General features: G+C 40.9%; 2 protein-coding genes across 4 annotated transcripts; both read right to left on the bottom strand.

Annotated features, from left to right (window-relative positions):
• Window positions 1–276: 276 nt before the first annotated feature.
• Window positions 277–6189, bottom strand: gcat (glycine C-acetyltransferase). The gene is made up of 9 exons (XM_073494360.1): window positions 5915–6189; window positions 5120–5250; window positions 4913–5014; window positions 4675–4821; window positions 3360–3514; window positions 2811–2893; window positions 2471–2642; window positions 1255–1376; window positions 277–1038 (listed from the first exon to the last, which is right to left on the bottom strand). The coding sequence occupies exons 1-9, from the start codon at window positions 6126–6128 to the stop codon at window positions 887–889; spliced, it is 1278 nt and encodes a 425-aa protein (XP_073350461.1). The 5' UTR covers window positions 6129–6189; the 3' UTR covers window positions 277–886.
• A 1223-nt stretch (window positions 6190–7412) lies between these two features.
• On the bottom strand, window positions 7413–15122 carry tom1 (target of myb1 membrane trafficking protein). Of its 3 annotated transcripts, XM_073495276.1 has the most exons (16): window positions 14927–15060; window positions 13250–13334; window positions 13081–13159; window positions 12827–12976; window positions 12556–12690; window positions 12321–12455; window positions 12038–12154; window positions 11719–11852; window positions 11593–11635; window positions 11348–11486; window positions 11198–11261; window positions 10731–10800; window positions 10287–10352; window positions 9765–9836; window positions 8975–9014; window positions 7966–8146 (listed from the first exon to the last, which is right to left on the bottom strand). In XM_073495276.1, exons 1-16 carry the CDS (start codon window positions 14976–14978, stop codon window positions 8052–8054), a joined length of 1476 nt encoding a protein of 491 aa, XP_073351377.1. In that variant the 5' UTR covers window positions 14979–15060; the 3' UTR covers window positions 7966–8051. The 3 variants fall into 3 exon arrangements, with proteins under 3 accessions (XP_073351378.1, XP_073351377.1, XP_073351379.1); XM_073495277.1 differs by lacking the exon at window positions 10287–10352 and having other exon boundaries at window positions 7413–8146; window positions 14927–15122; XM_073495278.1 differs by lacking the exon at window positions 12321–12455.
• Between the last annotated feature and the right edge of the window lie 1316 nt (window positions 15123–16438).

The following is a 16438-nucleotide window of genomic DNA, read 5'->3' as shown; positions in this document are numbered from 1 at the left end:
ACACAAGATTTGTCCTACTCTCCTGAAAGGTCCATTCTCTCTGTATGAGCACTGGCGGATTTAAATTGCCACTCTTGTTAAGTTTTCTGTTCAATCATGATTTGCTTCCAAATAAGTTGTGATGTCATGCTTGTAAATACACATCGTAAACTGAGATTTAAGGTGAGCACGGAGAAAATTAAACGGATAAATGTCAAAACCAACTTTACATCTGTACATCATTCTGCAGTGTGATGCTCAAGCATCCAAGTGAAGTAAAACATGAGCAAAAACACATTTCTGAGTTGAGAGAGACTTTAATATTTTACACTCTTGTATATCCAGAATCTGCAAATGTGCTGTTGAATGTCCTGAGGAAAAAAGGCAAGGCAGCTCTCCTCCTGAGGAGAGCGTGTACTCAGAGACAGCATTATGACCTTTGGCTGCTTAAACATCATTAAAGCCGTAGTGTCAGATTTTCCTTCACTACTAACAATATCTCTCACTAGTAAACAAAAACAAAGAGCTGCAGTTCTTTCACTGGTTTTGAAAGATGAGTTTAATGTTGATTCTAATCAATGCTGATAATGCGAGGTCATGACTGAATGTATTAAGATTATCCCCACAATCATGAAAAATAAATCTGTTGATATAAAGTTTTGTTAACAGTCCTTTTTGTCCAAATACAAACATCTATACAAGTTAGCAAAAGTGCTTTATTCAGCTAGCAAACACAACAATAACATTCCCCTCCGTTGACCTAATACTGTAACTAATATTTCCATCAACATCACTCATAGGTCTCCTAGGTAACGGGCTGAACGATCAGCAACAGCAAGCGATTCAACGTTGTTCAGTAATTCACGCTGCTTGCTGAATCCTTCTGATTCCTGCTTCTTTGTCCTGCTCATGAGATGACTCCGTGTTTTCTGCCGGTCTGGATGAAAGCGTCGACGCAGTGGTCGATGTCTGCGTCTGTGTGGGCGGCTGAAATCTGAACGCGGATTCTGGCTTTGCCCTTTGGTACGACTGGGTAGGAGAATCCAATCACGTACACTCCTGTGGAGAGAAGAGACGTGCAAACGTTAAGCGTCAAGCAATGTGAAACGTACATGGGGTCGTCAGCTGATTCAGACTCATCTGAGCCCTCAGGCGAGAAAAGCTGGCCCATTTGGCACAATATTTGGGAATCTTTTCATCCTGAAAGGGTTGGTGTAAATGTGGCTAATTCTATAATGCATTTCAATCAGCATCACGTCTTCACTGCAGTCTCACCGAGCTTCAGCATATCATCGGACATCAGAGAGGCCAGCCGTGCGTCGCCCAGCATCACAGGACAGATGGGATGAGCAGAGCCTGCGATGGTGAAGCCAGCCTGCGTCATATTGTTCCTGAACCTGATTGGACAGCATAGAAAAAATATTACAGTCTCAATATTACAAGATAGCATAAGGATAGGGATGTGAGTGTGCATGCACCAATCAAATAGTTTCTTTTGTATGAGGGCAACATGAGTGAGAGTTTACAGTATACACGCTCTGTCACAGTATACATTAACGCAGGGGACAGTAGCTGGTGTAGCTTAATACTTAGTGAGCTGCCACTCTGTGACTGCATGTATGTGTGCTTTGTCCAGAATGTAGCTCACAACTGCATAACATGGCCTAAAGGCAGCATGTGGGCGTTACTGTACAAGGTTAAGAAACAAGATGGGAACTGCATGTATTTAACAACCCTGTGCTAATATTAGCTCATCTGGTTACTGTTCAAGATCAACAAAGAGAAGTTTCCTTGGAGTCATAAATAATGAGACTATGTTGGCCCATTCAGTGTTCAGGTTTTGGCTCGGGGACCGGAGTAGGAACATCACTTTGACTTTGAACGTTGTGTTCCTACCCACCAGACTGAGATGTAGCACTGTTCCTCCTCCTGGGTGTTTGCTGTTTCATTTCCATAAGCAAATATAGTTTATGTAGATTATTGAAAAAATAAGAAAAAGGCTAATCTGTTTTGTCAAAGGCTTATCTGTTCCCTGGAAAATGATTTTTTTTCTCCCAGGGAACCTAAGTAAACAATTGTCTACTACTAGGGATGGAGTTCGAGAGCATTTTACACATCTGAATCCTCTCAAAAGTTTAGCTTTCATTATATGTAAGTAACAGCAGCTATAAACATCTACAATTCAAAGAGTCAGGTTAGATCTGTGATCACAAGTTAGTCTAATTATTAGCACAACCTGAGAGCTGAGACGAGCAGCAGGAGATGTAAAATACTGATTGATATTGAGTGCTGACACACTGAAATAACAGCTGGAAGATTCTGACTTTTACACCTGATTTCTCACAAACTATGTGATCAAAAAGAAGACGCAGGTCCTGATTTAGAACTATGATGTTGATGAGGTCAAAATACTGACATGATATGCATAAAAAGTTTACTTTTTCTTTAGAGAATTGCAGATAACCTTGACTACTCCGCAGAATGTACACACCTCATGGTTTTGGCCGTCATGCTCTGTGCAATCTCATTAGATGCGAGCAGCAGCTCCACAGCCTTGGTGGAGCAGCCCACCACAGGAGGGGGGAGGGAGTTGGAGAACAGGTAGGGCCGCGAGCGCTGCCTCAGCAGGTCGATGAGAGGCTTAGGACCGACTGTGTAGCCACCTGAAGGAGAATATTTAAAAGAACTGTTCAACACTGTCTTGCTGAGAGTTAGATGAGAATAGAAGAAACATCAGGAGACAGTTAGCTTAGCATAAAGATTGGAAATAGGGAAAGTTTTATTTGTATAACTTGTATTTTATCAGAATTACAGGTCAGATGGAAACGTACCAGCTGCTCCTCCCAGTGCTTTGCCAAGCGTGGAGTTTACAATGTGAACCTTGTCCATCACTCCCAGGAGCTCGTCTGTTCCTCTGTAAATCACAGAGAATAGTGTTGTTAGTTTAGAGACACAGCTGGACTTTACTTGTGCTTGTGTGTAGGACTTCTCATTTTGGCGACACCTACTGGCCGCATCAACAAAAGACACTGTTACAAAACCAACCAAACGGCAAAGAAATTTAAAGTCATTAAAATAATTTGAAAGTTCTCATACTTTTCAACACCTGGCCATTACTATTATTATGTTTAACAAAAAATGATTCCATGTTTAAGTTATTTTAACTTCCATGATTTATTTGTCACATCAAATATCTAATTCATCACATCAAGTGATATTTAAAAGAGACAGGCATATTGACGATGCATTGAGTCAGCAGCTGAAAGCAAAGCGGTATTATTTAAACCTATTTAACACTGTTAAAAAGAAAGGAGGTTGACGAGCTGAATTAAAAGGGAATACATCTGTTTCATTTCTGGGTCCATCAGCCTCTCACCCACCTGCCCCGAGGCCCCAGGAAGCCGGTGGCGTGGCACTCATCTATAAACACCATGGCTCCGTACTGTTCGGCCAGGTCACAGATTCCTGTTAAAGGAGCCACGTCTCCGTCCATAGAGAAGACGCCGTCCGTCACTACCAGGCGCATACGAGATGACTGAGGAGGACAAAACAGAGTTCTGCTGATCAGTGGAGCGCACACCGGTCTAATCAATACTGTAACCCTTACCTGACCCTGACTCACAGTTATATGGGGGTTAATGCACCATGAAACTCAAATGGACATGCTATGAGACTGACCTCAGTGAACTCTTCTGAATAAGTCCATAAAATGCTGTTTGTGTCTCAGATGAATATTGTGGCGAGCGTTTATCATTATTGCTGACATGTCTTTTCAGTATCAGTTTTATTCTCAAACTGCACACACAGCTTGCTTCTTGGTTGCTTCACTTGATACTTGAAAGAGGAATTTTAAAAAGTTGATTCACCCAAAATTAAAAAGCAAAACATGTTTTCTCAGTCACTAGCAGTGACTTCCAGCCATAGGCAGTTTTGGTTCTGCCTTCGTTCGAATACAGTTTACTGCTCCCTAATCCTTTCAAGCCTTCTGTTCCTGCACGGCAAATAAACCAGTTTTACGATGATACCAGTGGCAGGCTTGGTATCTTGTTTTGAAAGGAGATTCGTGTGAAAGAGTTCTTAAATACGCACATAATGGCTACATATTTGTTATAATGCTAAAAGAGGCTAACGCGAGCGCCATAAGGGCAAAAAGGCAGTCTGTAAAAACCCAAACTACACACAGTCAACAATTTTCTGAAAGAAATAGAACCTAAACACTGCTAACATGACATGATGGAGAACATGACTCATACACCATGTTAAAGGAGCAACATGTAGGAATTTTAGTTAAAACATTTTGTACTAAAAATGATCTACAGAGTGTGAATGAATAGCAGTTTCAACATTATGTCTTTGTATTGCTAACCAGGCATGCTAACCAGGTAGCCCGGCTCCATCCCGGTCCAAAGCTCCTGTGCTTGCAGTGTAAACACTAACACTCCTGTGGTCCCAGGGCTCCCAGTCCAAACCTCTAACTGCACGGCTAACTGAGCTAACTAGCTTAGAGCAGCTACAGTTAGCAGCAGGTAGCGGTTACTTTGGTGATACGTTGCCCCCCATTTGTTTCGAGTATTAATTTGACAGGAACTGACCAATTCCTACATATTGCACCTTAAAAATATTAAGACAATATATCAGCAGCATAAGTGTTAATTAAATACACATTAATAAAAACTGGAGGAGGTGCACACACACCTGGGCCTCTTTGAGCTTGTTCTCCAGATCACTGAGGTCCATGTGTTTGTAGCGCAGCCTCTTCGCTCGACACAGACGGATCCCATCGATGATGGAGGCGTGGTTCAGCTCGTCAGACAGCACTGCGTCATCTGGGCCCAGCAGAACCTGGTGGAAGAGTAAAATGAAACTTTATTGATCCTAATAGAGGGAATCCTTCCAGTCTGCAGGACACAGCAGAGTGCAAAGCAGGACGTACCTCAAACAGTCCAGCGTTGGCATCAAAACAGCTAGCATAGAGGATGCAGTCCTCCCTCTCATGAAACTCTGCAAGCTTCTGCTCCAGGTTTTTGTGTAGGTTCTATAAACACAGAGTCGACTCATTAACCTCAATGACGTTTAGCTGTACAATTGTTATCCACGTGTTAGTCAGCTGATCGGGCAGTGAAGTGGTCATTCATCATACCTGTGTGCCACAGATGAATCTGACAGAGCTCAGTCCAGCACCGTATGTCTTGAGAGCATCAATCCCGGCCTGCACCACCTCTGGATGACTGGACAGCCCGAGGTAGTTGTTGGCACAGAAATTCAATATTCCTGAGAAAGAGACAGAGAGATTAGATGGAGAACAGGAAATCTAAAGGTCACTATTTGAGTCTCTCATAATACACTGTCCAGCTCAAGTTCAGTAATAGCCACTGTCAGCAACTTAACGCCTGCAATAGAAACTCTGTGTGTTGTTTCTGGACAACAATGACCAGCAGAAAAAACAATGGACTGGGGCGTCAGCGTCCTGATGAATTGTACAGTCACTTTCACACAGGAGAGGTAATGGCCTGAAGTTAACAGACCATTCATAAATGAGCAGAGTCAATCTTTGGCTCAGGTTCACCCTGAAGAGTAAACACAGGCAGAACAGCAAACAGGCTGGAGATTATCTGCTACTGGGGCCATTTTTGAATTCATTACTAATCTAATTATGTTTTCTTGTCCTTTTACCATTAGAGCCACATGTATAACTGCGTACTGTTGATGTAATGAGCCTCTTATATTCAATGTAATATTGTTCAGACTTGTTTGACACGAGCTTGAATCATGTTTCTGACTTCAGTGAAGTGTATAAGTCAAGTTCAGCCTCAGATAACATCACAGCAGAGCGCCAACTGACGAACAAAGTAGTCCGTGGTGCGTTTGAGGACACAGAGGTCTCCTTGCCACCAGCTATTTGTATTCACTGTCACTTTAACCTGGCACCACTCACTGCTCTGACTGCCGTCCACGTTGATTTGAGGTCCCTGCTTGGACGTAATGATTCTCTCAGCTTTCCACGTCCCCGCGGCTCGGATACCGTCGAGCTCGCCCTCCAGCACCGCTCTGGCTTCAGCGATAGCGGCGTAGCTCCGGCTCGAGGCCGAGGGCCGCACGACGACCCGGGCAGGTCTCACCAAACTCCGGACAGCTTTCCCGAGAGACATGACGGTGGATCCGTGTGTTTGAGGTACCAAACGTGCAGGAGAGCTGAGCGTAGAGACCAGGGCCGAGGCGTGGTTGCGTCACGCAACAAGTGGAGGCGTATGCGCGGTGGACCAATCAGAGATCAGGGTAGTTGCCAGGTGGCTTGTTTAGTCCAATCAGATTCCAGGGAGTATTTGCTAACTGTGTCACGTTCACACTGGTAATAATATGTTGCCTAATCTAAGAGCCACAATGTTTGACTAACCTTTAGTTCTTTTCCTTTCTTTTACCAAACTACTTCACCTCTAACTGTAATAAATAAATAAATAAATAAATAAAACACAGAAATGTACCATTCCGCCTGGGTGTCCTTCTTTCTCTCTGTGTCACACACTGACCTGGTTACCCTCTGGCACCCTTTAAAGAAAGAGTGATTGTGAATACAGGATACAGCAAAATGTAACTTATACTCATAAAACGTTTAAACATGGATGTGTTCCCCACATATGGGTAGTGTGATGTTGAATTGGTTCATATCAGTCATTCTCACATGGTGCAAAATGAACCTTTTTTTGGTCCAACTGCCAAACAACAAGTTCATGTTCAAATATTTCCAGCCACTCAGTAGATTACCATTGTTTTTCCTGGCTGGTGAGAGTCACTTGCATATTTTATGAATAAATTCTAGATAATCTAATCTAATTTAATCTAATCTAATTTTGGGCCCTGAATGCTCATTTCACCAAAACAGCCACTAAAAAAAGGATGTTTTCAGTCCTGAGGTGTGAAGGACTCAGGGGTCCTTGTATTCAGGAGGTGTACAGTTGTATTTCTAAGGCAAATATGGGAAAGAATATTTCCTTTCTTTAAGTTTTAGTATATTATTTTGTCAGAACTGTTGAAGTGACGCAAACTTGACACTCGCCCTCATCTCCCAGCTGAAACTATGCTTGAAGTAAAGTGTGGTGTTATGGGCTAGCTGGTTAGCATGCTGACTTTAGCAGATACAAAGACTTCTGCCACATAACGTCAAAACTATTATTTCATTAAATTCTGTTGGTGATTTTGCTTGTTTCATTTTAGTTCATCTTTGAACGTTTTAAATTAAAAATTCTTACATCTTGCACCTTTAGAAATCTCGTGTGTCATTTAATAAAAACAAAGTCAGAAGTCAAATCTAATTAACAACAGACAGGAATTAAAAAGATTTGCAGCGGTCCCATACCTGTAAAGCCATGAATGGGATTATACAGCAATAAACCTTAATGTTCTGCACTGTGAGGTTACAATAAGAACAGCCAGACTTCCAGTTAATAATTTTAGTTTAATATTTGACAGCAATCTGTCACCACTTCCTTGTAAATTTCAAGTAAGATGTCTTCACACAGGAATGTTGGAGGGAACCCCATTCAGATTTCTTTGACATCCTACAACAACAATGATGTGAGGCATCAAACCGTTCCTCAATGTAGAAGGCTGAGCTTCTCTCACATACAAGTTTGCAGTGTTTGCTACGTTGACAGGGACATTTATCTGTAACCCATCGTCATTCAGATGACAACATATATATCAGCAATATAACACATAACCTAAGTTGCAAAATTTGTTTTTGTAACAATATCCTCTCTCTCATTCAACAGCAGGAATGTAACCATATAAAATGTGCAAATGTTTGCATTCCACACATGGACAAACACTTATAACAATGTCAAGTAAAAACCTCCATCTCACATGAAATAAAATTATTCTTTTATCAGTTAAAAAAACACCTTTCCTCCCGAGTAAAAGCAGTATACAAAGCCGTGATGTCCTTCCTTAGATATGGGCAGTAATTCCCACGTCTTATGTGCCGTTCAACCATTGATCTAAAATCTCCACTTCTCAGCCAATGGCGCCGCAGGAGCTTCATGATTAGTGTTAGTTTGGCAGGTTTAAAGTGCAGCTTAAGACTCAGAGTGGTTGTTATCCTGTGAGGAAGCTCTCAGTGACGGCAGGCGGTCAGCCGCTTTTGCTCTTTCTGCCAGAAACTTGTCGAACTCTGCAGAAGGAGAGAAGAAGATTAGATGAGATAAAACCACAACTATTTAGATTCAATTTACTAAATGAGATAAAGAAGTAGGAAAGAGAAAATGCAAACAGCATTGGGAGTTTATGAAAGGATGTGGGTGTCAACATTAATGAGAAAAATACCACATGAGACTTTTCTAAGGTACGACCTTGAAATTAATCCGATTCTGTGGCTGTGTCAGATGAACTGAAGTACCCCGTTATCAACACCATCAGTTTTATCTCACTGGTTAAATTTCTATGCGAGACTTCTGCACTAGTTTGCAAGCTATGCAAGCTTGCAAACTAGTTTTCACATAAAAGCTGACTCAATAATTCAGTGATGGGCAATTATTGGTTTAGATGAGTTTGTAGTTCTTGTAATAATACTGAAAAACCAGTGTAAAATACATCTTGACTGATTACTCACCGGGATTATTTCATTTGTTCTGTTACGTAAAAACAAAAATATGGCAGGAGTCTATGAATGAAGATCTACAGAGAGGTGGCATGTGGCACTACATGTCCAGTTAAGCCTCTAGTGCCATCTGCAGGTCAAATGCAGAAGTATCTAGCAGCAGATACGAGACTAATACGTAGAAATCACAGTTTAATGAAGAAAAAAAACCCTATAGTTCCAAGTATAACTTTCACCACTAGCTGTGTGCGCTAGCTTTATGTCAATCTACACACCAAATATACAATAGGTTTAATATACAATAGCTCTTCTGATGCTGCAGGTGTAAATGAAGGCCAAGTGAAATAATGGATGATGAATGCTGCTCATTTTACAAAGAAAGTGAACTGTAAAGACTCTCACCTTCACTGGTCACACCGTCTGAGTCCTCAAAGTCATCATACTGTGTCACAAACAGAACAGACATATTTTGCGTTACATATGTACACAACAAGACAATACAGTTAAAGGACAATACCTTTGTGTGGATATATCAGATCATTTTGAAGAGTTTAGACTCTTACATTTATTACTTGATATTTTTGACACATATATAATAATATGTTTACAATGTTTACCATCTTAGTTGAGTACTATAGTATGCAAACATTTGCTATTTAGCATTAAGCATAAATTACAGCTGGGGCTCAGCCAAAGCAAAGACCAAATTGAAATTTTGATCTGATGATGGCGCTAGATGAAAAATGAAGGCATTACCAAAGTGATTACATATCATCCTGAAGGAAACATGAAATCATGAAACTAATTTTATTGGCAGCCAGAGCCAAAGTACTAACAATCATTGACATCCTGGTCTTTATGGAGTATTTAAAGCACACAATAATACACAAGTTTAAGGCAACGGGGTAATCAGAATTTATGATGTAAGCAGTATAAATATAATAATTCAGTTTTCAGGTTCAACTGTAGAAGCTTGCTTTGGTTTGAGTTTGTGCTAAACAGCAGAGCTCCGGGTTTACTAAAGTTAGTGAGACTCAAAGGTCAATTACGCATTGAAATGAACCAGAATGATCCTTTACAGAATCAAAAAATTAACAGGAAAAAAGTCCAGCATTAAAACAAAACAAAACAAAACAACACAGTTACTGTACTTCTTTGTTTTTTAGACTAAATCAAGTATCCAGCCATTTACCTCATCATCCAACGCTAGCCACTTCTCTATATCATCCATTACATTGGACTGGTTAGACTGGTTTATAGGAATCTGAGAAAGAAAGCAGAGCATCAATGTGGTCAGTGCAGTAAAATATAACATATAATGACTGGTTAAACTTTATGAAAATGTCACAAACTTACCAAACAACCAAAACCACCAAAAAATGAAAACAACAACAACAGAACCACAAAGTATGAGAGATATGAAAACAATGTAGCATATCAGGACAGTGCAGCCCAAACATCGTCATGCTCCGCTGTGGGCGTAGGCACAAAAGTAAATTCCAAAAAACAATGTATCTTTACCACATATGAAAGCATGCAAACCACAGTGTTGTAACTCAATACCTCAAACACTGAACCCCAAAAAGTGATCCAAACAAAAGCAATCCAGACCAAAGCAAAAGTAAACTGCAACCTCCCAACAGAAACCAAGAGACAGAGGTTGTGGAAAGGTGAACCAATGAAAAACCAGGACACACTGCGGAAACAAACCCACCATTCCCCTTTTAATCATCCAATCTAACTTTGGAGAGGAGCTGCAGGTGGAGGCTGGGCTGCCATCCTTCATTCACAGACAGAGAGACAAAGCAACATACACATTTACTCAACCACAGAGCCTTTTATAGACCAGGTAATTCTCTACTTATTCTTGACTAAACTAATTAAACTCACTGACGGCGAGCCCCCTCAATCCCTTCCTGTAACTAACACAGTTCAGACATTGTGTACAATACCATGAAGATCGATTCAGTGAGCTTGATACTCTGTTGCACGTTGGGTTTTTCAGTAAAAAGCCAGAAACGGATCGAAAGCCAAAAACACAACTTTCACGCTGAATTTCCCAGCAGTCCCTCAGGTCACATCACAAATGATTTGATAATTATTGTGACTAATCCTATTAAACCGTGTAGAACCTGAATCAGAAGGCATCTTTGCTTACCGTTCCAGTGTTTAGTAGCCTGCTGTCCAGAGCTTGAGCCAGGCCGTCCACTGCAACTTCACTCTGCTCACTAGAAAAACAAGTTTTGCATATTGGTTAACTGCCATGTAAGCTAATAACTTCATAACACACAGTGAAATACTGGCACTTATCCTAAAAAAGGGATTAAAGGGAATGAGACTGAATAAAACTCGAAAACAAAGATCATCTTTCCAAATGCCATTCCTACGCCCACAGATGGACTCAAGTGCCTTTTATCAACACCACCATGTTCCTCATGAACAAATGGTACTCATGTTCTTCGTTACCTTTAGTTTAGACTTCTCTGTATGCTCTCAGCATGTACTGTCATGTAATCTTGATGCAAATCACTGTTTTAGTTAAACCAGAAATACAGTCTTTGCAGCCCATGTTTACTGTGGAAGTCTTCAAAGTCATTTAAACTTCTGTGTGTAGTGTTCCTGTACCTTGGTCTTTGTTGAGTTGAGACATTTATTTTCTGTGATAATGTGTCATCTGATTCACTTGTACCTGCAAGAAGAACAGCAACAAGTTTAGAATATATAGAACAAGTACAGCACTGCACATGCTCAGTGTATGAAGATGGCAGTACTTACTAAGTCTTGCCATCTGGCTGGACAAACTCTCAGCTCTTGACTGGCTGCGTGAGATGTCATTAGTAAGTGATGCAGCCCCCGATTGGCTGACGGACTCAGCTGTCAAATCGAGGTCTGTTAGGTTGACGTATGTGTGGCTCTGAGAGACAAAGAGCAATAGATTAAAAGCCCACAATGCAACTGTTTCATACACTTCTGAGTGTAAGAATAACAACCACTTCAAAAATAATTATAATGGTCTTTACCTTCTGTGTTGCATTTGGACCGTTTGCTATTCGTCTTTCAAACCTTTAAGCAGCAAAACAAACGTATGTCATCATCAAATGGCTCTGTGATAATATAATAATATAACAATAGTAAATGAAGTGAACCTCTGGTAGCGAGTAAAGGCAGTGTTCATCTCATCGTTAGTTGCCAGCAACTCTTCAATCAGCTTCTCCTCACTGAGTCTGGGGACCATCTTCACAATCCTCTCCTGCATTTCCTTACAAACTGTGTATAACTGCTAATGACACAATCAGACAAAGAATGTGTGGGTGGGGGATTGAGGGGGTCGATGCAACGCAAGATGTATAACGTACGAGATCAGTTAAGGGTAACACACTTGTTACTCAGAATGAAAGGATGGAAGTGATTTTCTCATGCTTCATATGAAAAAAACGTATTTTCTTTCTTTCTTTTTTTTTTTACCTCCAGCAGCTCCATGTCTGCTTGTTTCACTGTGACAGGATCCAGCTGACTCATCATGTCCGACATCATCGTCAGGTTGCTTCGCACCACTCCCAGCTCGTTCTTCAGCTTTTGAATCTGGAATATCAATAACAGCTCAGGAATAAACACAGCTTTAGTAACTCAAAGCTCAAAGCAATGTATTGATTTCATAAATGCTGGAGGCGAAAAATCAATTGAGAAACATGGATACAAAAAGGAGTTCTGAGACAGCTGAAATAAAAAAAAAAAGCCAGGCCATCACCTGGCTGGGAGTGAAGGCATTGGTTCCCTCTAGGGCCAGTTTGAACTCAGAAGTCTGGGGTGGGTTGAGCGGAGGTTTGGAAGGAAGGACCACAGCAGGTAGAGTAGTGACAGCAGGCCCGTTCCCAGGCAAAGTCTGGTAAGCAAAGGCACAGAAAGGCCCCGAAAGGAAAATGACCAAAGATGATAGGCAGCACCAGAATATTAGCAGTGAGAGCACCAGCCCATGTTTGTACCTTTTGTGAGGCTTGGACGGGTGAGTAACCATCCAGTTCTGTCATGGGGAACTCGAGCCCTTTCCTTCGTAGATCTTCGTACACCGACACCACACCTGTCAGGTCAGGTGAGCTACGGAATGCATCAGCCCACGCCTTGAAAAGAGAAAATCTCAAATGAATGCCAGACTGCCGAGGAATGTGACAACGCCAAGACTTATTATGACATGACAACAACCTGATGTCTTTTCCATGGTACCAGCCAGACATGTAATGTGGCATTTTTATTTACCTGTACAATACTGAGCACTCTGTCATGCAGGACTAATGGAGGGTTGTTTCTCGGGATGATCGACCGGACCAGGACCCCCTCTACAAAATCACGTGTCGTCACCAGGATGTGAAACCTGTAGCCACAGTTCTTCACACAAGTTTCTAGGACCTAACATCAGAAGGAGATGTGGGGTGTTAGCAAAAGAGCTACACTTTACGACACAAACCAAGTAATGAGAACGTAAAAGAGTCAACAGGGTGAACAACACTCACAGTGAGCGTCAGCATGACCTCCTTGAAGTTCTTGTTCCCCACAATCCTTTTCTTTATGGCTCTGACTGCATCTTTGGGTCTGTAATGAGAGGATTTTCAACAGTCACAGGCATGAATCCTCCAGAGGACTAGTTTGTTCTTGATGCTAACTGATAACACACACACACACCCTTCCTCTGCGCTGTTGATCATGTCGCAGATCTCCATGTTGAGAGCCCAGTCTTCTGATGGCAGGCTGGAGCCGGTCGCACTCTCTGTGAAAAATAAGTGAACATACACTGCTGAGTAATATGAATTATGTTTACTCAGGATTGTATCTTATAGCTTTTGCCTTCACAATTATGATTTTATCAATGCTTAGTACATGAATAAAGTGTGGTGTGTTGCATTCCACAGGGATCAATCTTAGGACCCACACACTTCCTGATGTACAAACAAGATACGAAGTGACTGATGTGAGCTTTTTTGGTATGTGGACGATATGGCTTTGGTGATGAGTTTAAAATGTCCTTCTGAAGATATAGTAATCATAGTTTATTCTGCAATATTAGCTATATCAGCTTGCCTTTATAATTATTCACAAGATTATTTGATCATATTTGATACATGTTTCTCACAACATAATAATCAGTTCCTCTTCAACATATCATGTCACAGTAGCTGTAGTACACTGTATTTTCTGACAAACAAACAAAATAAAGGATTAATCCACAGCGATCAATGTTAGGACCCTTACGCATCCTAATATATGCAAAGATATGAAATCTGCAGTTGATTTTAAGCTTTTTCTGTATGCCAATGATTTGGTTTCAGCGAAGAGTTACATAGAAAAAATGCTTAGTCAGGAAAAGTCAAAATTAGGTCCACGGGCAGTGGATAATAAACTTCAACTACATTTGAACAAGGTTCAGTCTATTTTTATTTGCTTTGAATAATAAACTTGCTCAAACCAGATTTCTTAATGTCACCAAATTAGACAAAAGCAAAAACACTATTATTATTAGTTATTAATAATGTTAGTTTCAAGAAAATGTTATCTATGGCTTTGATACATCATGAACTGACTGTGCATGCAATTTCTGCAGCTTCATCTGTTTTTCTATACGTACAAGATGATATGTTATATCTTTTTAATCACAACTAAATAACCAGTATGAGTATAGGGCTTTTTAAATCAGTAAAACAGACTATTTACATGTGTTGTGAGTTGTGTCACAGTTCATAGACATGAAGCTCTTTTCAACCTGAATCCTTTCAGTGTGAAATCTACTGCAGTTTTTACAAACAGGTGTAAATACTTTCCCTTTATTGATGGAGAAGTGATATAGTTTATGCAACACTGTATCTGCTGCAAATAAATCTGCTTATCTATTGTTTTAATCCCTAACTCTCAGTTTCAATCAGTCAATGGGGGCACATGTGCAGCCATCGGGCTTCATGCATCTTAATTTAGGTCAGGAGGATGTCGGCCACTTGTGTCCCGCCCAGCTATTGGCAGCTTACAACGGACACAGTAACAGCCAATCAATTTCCAGCGTCACTGCAGCTAAGCCCCGCCCCGCTGCCTAATCGTTGGTTGAGCGGACGCGTCAATCAAAACCACAACCCCGTCGCTCCTCTGCCAGTCTTAATAAATATATCTTGGATTTACTATTTGTAATGAATTGACGTTATTGTTCGCGTTACTGTCGTGCAGTAAATACAAAAAAACACCTTTACAATAAAAACGAAGCGGCGGCTCGACAGGGAGGAGAGCGTCCGAGGCGTCATGACTCCTCCAGCAAAGGTTGTCTGAGATAATTTGGTTATAAAGATGTAGTTTCATGTCGGTCACACAGCAGCTCACCTATCAGCTGTCCCACCGGCGTGCTGAACGGATTCCCCAGTAAGAACTCCATGTTGAGGGTGAGTGAGGGCCCAGCACAGCGCCGACGTCCCCGGGCAGCAGAGCCGTATGCTACGACAAGCCCCGCTCCTCCTCCTGCTGCTGCTGCTGCTGGAGCTGCTGCTGCTGCTGCTGGAGCTGCTCACACAACGAAGTGGGGCACCAGTTGAGCTGCGTCACACTTTAAAGGGAAAGCAGCCTGCAGTCACCGCACGGTCGATATGCGCTATAACTGCACCACGTACAGGCTCTCTGTATCCCTGCACTCACGGCTCTCAGGAAGTCAAACCTGTCTTTATATATCAGTTATAGAGAGGCAGTAATCAGTTATAATGGCTGGGATTATGTGTCATGTGTTACTATAAGGTCAAATGTAAGCCCATGTTGTCATACTGTATTTTAAATGTAGGCTATATGTTGGAGACAGAGACACTGCTTAGCCTATATTCATTTGTTTTAACTCTAATGAGACAGGTCCTCATTGTTTGCATTGTGTCCCACTGTGACCCCCTGCTGTGTAAAAACAATGACAACTGATTAATTGACCCTCACTGTCCCTACTAAGCAATAGGCTCCAGACACTGACATGCAAAGATTTGCTGTTTTTCTTTGTCATGTATGATAGATAAAGAGATAGATCATTTATAGATAAATGAAGAGTCTTTGGGTTTTTGGAGTGTTGTTCAGACAAAAGAGGCAATTTAAAGTAGTCAGTTTTCACATTTTTAGTCTTAATGATTAATTGATTAATCGTGAAAGAATCGTTAGTTGTGGACCTAATTAAAACCCCATTTGCAGAAAAGTATTGATGTGGTAAACCTTCCTATTGACACAAACTGAGCTTGCACTGTTGATAAAAAGGTGACCACATTTAGGCACAGAAATGGAAAAACCAGAAGATGTTATGTGTTTCATATGTTATATAGGTTATGCATGAGCATAGGGGAATATATACTCCCTATATAATCCTTTGGTTTGTCAAATAGACATTCACAGGCAGAGTGTACTGTGTGTTTGCTTAGGTTTGGGGTCTGACTGTTATAAAACTCCAGTAACATAATTACTAATAGACTTCTGTGGGGTTTGGTACTGTTCTTATCAATCACAGATACAAACCATATGAAAATACATTTTATTTAATGTTTTACAGCTGGTGTCCCCGAGTCATCAAACAGGCTAGCTGACTTCTGAAACATGTCATCAGTACTAAACCATGTTGGTAATTTATTCTCACAAACACAGGTAAAGTCATGAAGTATTAAGGTCATTAAATACTGTTAAGTTTGTTTTTGTTTTATGATTAACTATTGTCAATAGAGAGATTCCTCTCTCTTGTTTTTTAATTTTTTAATTTTTTTTATCAAATATTTATCTTAAATATGCGAAACCAGGCCTTCATGGTGTTTTCGTCATATCTCCACACTTGTGCTGTGTGGTTCTCAGCCACATGGGTGCACTGTTTGATTTCACATT

The sequence above is a fragment of the Pagrus major genome, chromosome 23, assembly GCF_040436345.1.
Source record: "Pagrus major chromosome 23, Pma_NU_1.0".
NCBI lineage: Eukaryota > Metazoa > Chordata > Actinopteri > Spariformes > Sparidae > Pagrus > Pagrus major.
Note: the sequence above shows the minus strand (reverse complement) of the source record. Positions and strands in the feature narration are given on the sequence as shown.